General features: G+C 35.9%; 1 protein-coding gene across 1 annotated transcript in view; it reads right to left on the reverse strand.

Moving 5' to 3' along the window:
• Positions 1–8,723, reverse strand: part of LOC126252153 (GTP-binding protein Rheb homolog) — a 74,910-nt gene extending 66,187 nt beyond the window's left edge. The window contains exons 1-2 of the mRNA XM_049953025.1: positions 8,485–8,723; positions 8,337–8,408 (exon numbers count right to left, since the gene is read on the reverse strand). Coding sequence (XP_049808982.1) covers positions 8,337–8,408; positions 8,485–8,533 — 121 coding nt within the window. The 5' untranslated portion in view covers positions 8,534–8,723. The remainder of the gene's footprint in view (positions 1–8,336; positions 8,409–8,484) is intronic.
• Positions 8,724–9,219: the final 496 nt, after the last annotated feature.

Raw genomic sequence — 9,219 nt, forward strand, 5'->3', positions numbered from 1 at the left:
TATTTCCACCTCAGTAAAAACAGACTTGTGTTTTAAATTCAGAATAATCTATATTTAAGTCTCTTGAATATACATGTCAAGCAGTAGTCACTACAAAGGAATTGTAAACAAACATTAAAATGTTAAATACACTATTTGATCAAAAGTATCTGGGCTGCTATCAGCAAACATTGATATGGGTTGTGTCCACCCCTTTCCTTTATAGTGGCTTGAACTTTGTTGAGGACACTTTAAATGTGTCTGAATGCCTGGAGGGATGGCAGTGTATTCTTCCTCAAGGGGCTATAAGGGGCATTCAAAAAGAAATGAGCTGGAGGCATAATTACAGAAACCAGTACCTGTATGTTAGAAGTATTGACCCTGGCTATTGAAACACTTTTCCCACTGTGACAAGGCCATGAGTAAATGGCTGTCTCATAAAATTCCTGGGGCTGCGATGTTAACCATTTCTGCACGTACAGCTGTACGTCATCGTCTGAGGTGAGCCATTTGCCCTTCAGAGCCTTTTTAAGGGGGACCCTTCTGATCCACTTCCTGCAGCATGGGACAACAATGAATGCCCAGCATTACTCACAAACCTTGACCACCCTTCGCCAAGCAATCAAATCAAAACGACCAGGCAATCTCACCCGTGGGGTCATTCTGCTCCACAACAATGCAAAGCCACATACAGCCAACAGTCACGGCACCCCTACAGAAATTCAAATGGGAGGTTCTTGCCCACCCTACACACAGTCTGGACCTCTCCCCCTATGATTATACCACTTTTGGTCCCCTTAAAAAGGCTCTGACGGGCAAAAGATTTGAATGACGAGATCCAGCTGTATGTGTGGAACTGGTTAACATCGCAGCCCCGGAATTTTATGAGACAGCCATTCACTGCCTTGTGTCACACTGGAAAAAGTGTGTCAACAGCCAGAGTCAATACTTCTAACATACAGGTACTGGTTTCTGTAATTATGCCTCCAGTTCGTTTCTTTTTTAATGCCCGTTATAAAACCAGAGAAGGGAGTGATGTTGGATGTTGGGATTTGGGGCAAAGGTGACAATGTAACACTTACCTAAGGAGTTCCACTGGGTTCAGGTCAAATTTCTAGGCAGACGAGCCCATTTCAGGAATGTTATTGTCCTCAAACCATTGCCTCAGAGACTCTTTACAGTACGATGCATTGTCATGCTTATACAATAATACTGTAGGCAGTACATAATTCTGTAAAATGTGTTCATCTCCTCCTGCATTTAATGTTTTCTGAAGCGTAATAAGGGAATCAGACCCTAACCATAAAAAAAGTACCATACTGTAATACCCCCTCCTCCGTACTTCACTGTTGGAACTACACACATATTTGCCAAAACCAAATTCTTCCATCAGATTGCCACAGGATCTAGAACGATTCATCGCTCCATATCACTCATTTCCAGTAATCCAATCTCTAGTGGTATCACTTTACGCCTCCTAAACGCCAGTTGGCATCGACTACAAAAATGTGTCGCTTGTGAGAACACTGTAGGCCTACCCTATTCTTTTTAACTCCCTACACACAGTCACAGTGCTAGCTGGACTGCTGGCATCACTTTGATACTCCCAGCTGACTTCTTCAGATGATTTCAAGCAATTTTTTGCACCCACTCTCTGCAACGCTCTATGGTCCCAGTCGAATTTGATCAGTACTTGAGGTCTGCGTGGTATTGGTTTAGCTGCGGCTGTACCTTCATGTTTCCACTTCACTATCCCATCAGCAGCAGTTGACTTGGGCAGCTTTAGCTGGGTTGAAATGTCCCTGATGGATTCAACACTCAGGTTACATTCAATGACTGGTCCACATTCGCAGTCAATAAGCTCTCCTGAATGACTGACCCATTGCCTGTTGCTGCTTTTCTACTGGCAACACATTACCTCCACCTCATTTTATGCTGGCAGGTCTGCCTCCCGTGACATCTTGTGGTCAATTTTGCATTACATAGTGGCTTCTAGATTCTTCTAACCTGACAGTACAATTTAAAATGTATCTTAATTTCAATACAGTGGGTAATAATTCTGTATCATTTCAAATTTCAAGTTATATCACTGTAAAAAAGACAAAGACCTTCACTATGCCATAGCATCATCTCAAGGAAAATTTTTGGAAATGAATGTAATGAACACTTAGAATTAGGAGTCTCCAGTATTTATATTATCCATTTGTCATTTGTAGAGAGCTTTTCATGTAAGTTTAAATACAGGGTACAACAAAAGTACTGTTTCTGGGATTGTGTGTGAAGCAATACTGGGAGGCAGGTTCCAATCACTGTGTATTCTATGACCTACTGCCTGGACTTTGGCAGGTGGCACAATGGTTTTAGATGAACTAAGGGTCATTCCATGTCAAGTCACCCAGGTCTTGACACCAACCATGTCAGATTTTGATGAAACTTGGTACAATTACTTCTTTTATCATCCTGAAAGCACTTGTAAAATTTTTTTGCTCTATCTCTTATAGTTTTTTTTAAATAAATTTTTAAAGTTTTTAGATTTGGCGTTGTTTCAGCAGTCGGAAATTGTAACTTAAACGTGTCCTCACAACTAAAAAAATTTGTATATTAAAGAATACTCAAGATATCAGTATGAAATTTTGGAATAAGTTTGTGTATTATATCTAAATGTAAAAAAAAAAAAAAAAAAAAAAAATACCATAAAGATATATTAAATTCTTCCAAATGAAAAAAAATTTACAAGTTTTTTTTTAAGCTAACGGATGTTTAGTTTTACAAAAACTGTAACATCTAGAGTCTCAGACCTGATAGAAAGCTCAAATTTGTTTTAAAATACTCTTAATTGTATAGGCTATTAGATAAAAGAAAAATTATGTTGGCTTTTTAACCTGTTTAATAGTTATCTAATTTTTAAAATAATATTAATTATATTTTAAAAATAAAAAATACCAAGTGACTTAGACACCGAAAATAAGTTTTTGTCTTCTTGGAGTAACAATGTACACTTGGATTTTGTTTTGTTACTCCTGTGTTTTGAAGTAAAAAATTATTACTGTGTTAAATAGTACTTGGATAGTATTTTATTAAGTTTATTCGAACTCTCAGTAAGTACTGTTACTTAGTTTACAGAGATTCTTTTCCAATATCCTATAAAAGTAACCAGAACAGTAATCAGACCAAAAGTGAAATCAGTATGTCAGATATTCAAACCTGTAGTGTAAGGTTATTTAAAAAATCTGACTGTTTCCAAACAACCTACACACCTTCAAAAAAGTTACAACCGGTATCAGAATTGAGTGAGGAAGAAAAAGATTTGATCCACTTACGATCTGGAATTAATCTGTGTGAATTTAAGAATATGTGTTCACACCACAGCTACTACTTTTTAAATGTTTTTGAAAAGTATCAAACAACATGTGTAGACCCACTAAAAACACAAAAGACCCATCAAAAAATCGTTGAGAAGTGTAGGCTTGGATCTTTCTAAACAATTACTGACAAAAAATATTAGCATAAAACCTGGACAAAAGCTTTTCAACATGCCGTAACTTTTGTGAGGAAAAATTAAGAGTTGAAGTCAATGAAAGTGAAACAGATGATGAAGTCATGGTTGAATTAGAATCATTGGAATCCAGAAATGAATCCCTCGTACAAACAAACATAGCTCTTGATTATTTAGGTTTAACACCGATAAAGCTTCATGGCTTGTCAGAACAAAGTAAAGGGTCTTATTTTAAAAGGAAGGTTAGCAGTATTGAAAAGACTGCAAAAAAGGCGGTTTCAAAAGCATTAAAATATGATGCACCAAGTTCTGATGATGACGAAGAAGATAAAAGTGTGGTTGAGAAAGCAAAGGATTTTGATGTAAGATTTCTCTTATGAAAGAGAAGATTTCATCTGTTGGGAGGTCTAGAAAAATCCAAATTCTGACCTGGGCTCCAGATTCTTGGAGTCGAAATAAAGTGATGAAAGAATTTAATGTAAGTGAGTACATGGTGCGACAAGCTAGAAAGCTAAAATCTGAAAAGGGTATTTTGGAAACTCCTGGTCCAAAAAAAGGCAAAACTCTTTCTGAAAATACAGTAAGACTTTTAACAGATTTTTATGAAAAGGATGAAAGTTCCAGAGTGCTACCTGGAACAAAAGACAAAGTAAGTGTTCAAAAAAAAGTGTACATGCAAAAAAGACTCATTTTGTGTAACTTGAGAGAACTCTATTATTCTTTCAAATGGGAGAATCCCGAGGTAGAAGTAGGATTTTCAAAATTTTGTTTCTTGAGACCTAAATGGTGTATCCTTGCTGGTGCTGCAGGCACACACACTGGATGCTGTGAAAATTGAAGAATCTTATAAAGACCTAATTAAGATGCTTGTGTGCAACACAGAAAACCAAAACTGCATGCTACATCATTGCAACAGCTGTCCTGCAAATACTGCACTAACAGAGTGCTTAACTGAAAAACTAAGTGAATATTATGATTTAGAAGAAGAAATTGTAATCAGTCAGTGGGTTAACACAGACAGGGCAGAAATGATCAAACAGTCTATCAGTGTTGAAGACTACATTTATTTATTGGTTAGGTCATTGGAAAAGCTCACACCACACTCGTTTATAGCAAAATCCCAATCAGCAGCCTTTAAAAGATTGAAAGAAGACCCACCACCCAAAACAGCAATTATTGTGATGGATTTCAGTGAAAATTATTCCTTTGTTATACAAAATGAGATCCAAAGTTACCACTGGAATAGAGGTGGTTGTACTCTACACCCAGTTGGAGTTTTTCTAAGAAATGAGGAAAACAATGTTTTTGTTTCCAACCACTGTTTTATTAGTGATGACCAAGAACACGACACTGGTTTTGTTAACTTTGTACAAAAAGAAATTACAAAGTGGCTGTCATTACATCATACTGACATTGACTCAGTTCACTACTTTACAGATGGTTGTGCTGGGCAGTAGAAAAATAGAAACAGTTTTAAAAATTTGACTGAACACTTGAGAGACTTTAATTTGAAGGCCCAACACTCTTTTTGCAACAAGTCATGGGAAGTCAACTTGTGATGGCCTAGGAGGAACTATTAAAAGAATTTTAAGGAAAGCCAGTCTACAGCTTTCAGACAAAGAACAAATGATGACAGCAATCAATGTGTATAAGTTTTGTGAAAAAAATATTGGAAACATTCATTATCACTTTACTGACAAAAAAGAAGCTGATTTACTACGGTTAAAACTAGAAAACGTTTTTCAGCAACTGGAACCATTCCTGGAACAAGAAGTTTTCGTAACTTCAAACCACTTCCAACAAACAACCTTGAAATTAGAAGGACTACAGATAGTGTAAAACCCTCCTTAGTCTTTTCTTTCCATTCTTCTTCTGATTGGGTTCGTGTTGAACCATCCATAAATAGCTATGTGGCTGCAAATTATGATGGTAACTGGTACTTTGGACTGGCAAAAACAATATTCAATGATGAAGAAGATGCAGAAATTCTATTTCTACATCCTTCAGGACCCACTGCATCATTTTATTGGCCTGAAAGAGAAGATTCCTGCATAGTGCCTTTGGAGCATATAGTCTGTGTAGTAGACGCACCTCAATCAAGCGGCACTGGGAGAATGTATTACTTCAAAAAAGACTGTATCAAAAGAACTGAAAGCTCTTGGATGAAGTGGAAAAACAGTTTGAATCAGCATTAATGTTCATTAAAAAGACAAAATTACTCAAAAAATTCAATGTTTCAAGCAATCAGTTGGGTTATACATAAGTGTCGTAAGTAAACTATCTTTGTACATAATTCTAATGTAATCTACTATAATTAATAAACATGTTAAAAAGCCATCATTATTTTTGTTTTATCAAGTAGCCTATATGTTTAAGAGTAAATTAAAACAAATTTGAGCATTCTATCAGGTCTGAGAGTCTAGATATTGCAATTCTTATAAAACAAAACATCCATTAAAATATATATATATATATATATATATATATATATATATATATTCCATGGAAAATATTAATATATTTTAATAGCATCATTTTTATCTTCAAATATGTATAATAAATAAACTTGCTGCAAAAATTAATGATGTTATCTAAAAGAGTTTTTAAGATAAGCAAATTTAAAGTTTTGAATACAAATTAAATTATTAAATTGACCATTTCCAAAGGTTCAGAAAACGCAAAACATAAAAACTTTAAAAATTTATATAAAAAAACCTAAGAGATAAAAAAAAATAATTGCAGGTGTTGTCAGGATGGTATTAGAACCATTTGAGCCAAATTTCATGAAAATCTAAGGAGGTGGGTGTAAAATTTATTTTTTATTGGGTGATTTGATATGGAATGACCCCTAAATGAGTTAGGAATGGCCTAGAAAAGGACTATGACAAAATTGTTGTGCCATTTAGCACTTCACACTGATGTTTAGTAGCATCTGCTTACAGATGCTGTGACCAGTCAAAATGAGGCATTAAAAAGTAATGGCAGTGGATCGACTGACCAAAATTCACTTACAGTCGCTCGGTAAGAGTCCTTCAAATGGTTTTTGTAGCCAGGGCCTAATGGAGAAGCCTATCCTGAAATACTCCTTTTTTCTGATTAAGCATGGCTGCAAGCATTGGATACAGGTACTCTTATTTTACAGAAAAGATTTTTTTTTTTTTTTTTTGCCATCAGCTGCTCACAGTTTTAGCCAGCAACATACACAAATTTTTCTTTCAGTCAATATTGGAGTTCTGAAAAAGAGATGTTTTTGATGATAGGACATACCCTCAGAATAATGGTGTCTATACAATACATGCAGTCTTGCACTGTCCTTCATGAAATAATTTTAAGCCTTTTCTCAGGGGGAGGGGGCAGAAGTTACCGCATTTTGTTCACTTAGCTGTCAAAAGTTATGAAAAAAGATTGATCTGCTAATTAGTGTTACAGTAATGCATAGCACACTTCACAGTATGGAGATACTCTTCATGTTACTGACAACAATTTTGAAAACACCACTGTTTGTTTTGCAAGTCCATGTACTCCGATTAAATGAAGCCATGCCTCACCAGAAGTAAGAGCATTTCAGCATCAATATCTCGAAGCACAATCTCAAATGGCCAGTTGTAGTACTAATGTCAATCAACAGCATCTGAATTAATCAACTGATACACTAACACTACTTTGCAAGAATTTTTGAGTTTGCACATTACTCAAATCTATCTCCAAGGCAGCTTTCCTTGTTCAGCTAAAATCTACCTCCCAAAGTCCGAGGAAGAGTCACTATTTATGTGATGGTTACTATAGTAGTTTCTATAAAACACCAGAACCAGCACATCCATCATACATTAAACACTACAAAACTATCATAACCAGCCTACATCTTGAGAATGAATATAAACTTACTCGAGGCACCTTTGCAGGATACTTACAGAGTATTCCTCCTTATGGTATGCAAGTGCTACATAAAATTAAAGCTCTGGTTACATAAACAAGTGCATCATGGGCGCTTACAAGCAAATGAACCATAACACACTGGTGCACGTGATAGGAGCCAGAAAAAGTTCAGATTTTCATCGGACTTCTAGTCAAAATTTACAGCCTTGAAAATCTCTTATCACAGTGTGTCAACATGTCTCACTGTCATCTTTATCCAGCAAAATCATAACACTACAACAAAACATGTTTCATCAACAGTTCTGTTTAAAAATGTCTGTAGCACTGCATCTACTTCGTGGATATGCAACAATATTGTGACAAGTTCATATGAAAATATTGAATTACAAATCCACAACAAGAAACACCCTGCAATACTTGCAAATTAAGAAAAGTCTGTCTGTCTTCCCTTACAGTCTGCCTTGAGTTTATATGAAATATAGCAACAGCAAAATAATAGAAGCCACCTGACATTTACTGCCATCTGAAAGTTTTCAAATATTAAGCTCAGTCTTTCCCAAGATAATATATAGTTCACTGTACTTAAAAACACTCAGGATAAGACAAATTTTATTATGGAAAATCCTACAGCAACAATTTTAGCTGTAACATGTAATGGCATTTCAGTACGAAAAAATTAAATAAATGGAAGATTGATATGATGCGTCTTAGGCATAAAATTGCCTTCATTCTCTAGTTGTTTCTGAAGAACGTGCCCAAATGAGCAACAGAAAAACATATGTTGTGGGCAAAAACAGCCACATAGTGAACTCATTTTCCATTGACTGGCAATAGCTAGCTCAGCTAGGCGTCGCAATCTAATGTGTGAACGGCAGCATAGCAGACAACTATCGGTGCCAGTTCCGAAGATACTACGAACAGCCTTCATTTTACCGAATGAGTGATGAATTAAGTATACAAAAAGCTGATAATGAATAATACTTACTATTTTCAATTGTAGGGTCGTATGAATCGACAAACTGCCCTTCCACGAACTGTATGCTTAGGGAAGATTTCCCTGTGGAAAAAAGGCTGATGTCACTCCACTTCACTGCACGTAAATACAAATTTTACAATGCAACAACGTTACTCACCAACAGACCTGTACCCCATAATCGCTATCTTTCTCTGCTTGGGTGGCATTGTTATTTCACAATATCAGTTAAAAACACAGTCATTCACTTGTGTAGTACAGAAACTTACACACATATAGCCAAGTAATACACGTTTAACCTGCACTTAAGTTCCTGTCACACAATACGACACTAGCATCAGTACCAGCAATCATTCAAACACCACAGATCACCTTTACATCACTTGCGTCATTCGAGGCCAAGGAGGTTAGACTTCTTTGTTCGTGGCCACTCCATCAGAGTGTATCATCCAGTGTAACAAAAACTTCGACCATAAATATAACTATGGTCGAAGAACAAAAATCAACGAGTGAAGAAGGAGCATACAAGCTACGAAACAAAGAGTTCAGATAGCTCTTCGTGTCTATATTTTCATTTATTTGCTACGCTTTCAGAATCTGTAATATTAATGTTAATTGGATAAAACATAAGTTGAAAAAAGCCTGAACGCGTATATTATCAACAAACCAGTTCGTCAGTACATTTAGAAAGATATTTAGTCATACACCTTCAACAATAATGAGCTACTTGTGCTGTTAGCGAAGGATATTTGCCTTTCTATACCGGCCCACTAAATAGTTGCAAATGAACACATGCAATACAAAAAAATTACCGATCTTCAACATATTAATCAACATAGAAGTATAGAGGCATTTACCTATGCACTAAAAGCTTGGCGGATTATTTTATAACTAG

Source organism: Schistocerca nitens, chromosome 1 (genome assembly GCF_023898315.1).
Source record: "Schistocerca nitens isolate TAMUIC-IGC-003100 chromosome 1, iqSchNite1.1, whole genome shotgun sequence".
Classification (NCBI taxonomy): Eukaryota; Metazoa; Arthropoda; class Insecta; order Orthoptera; family Acrididae; genus Schistocerca; species Schistocerca nitens.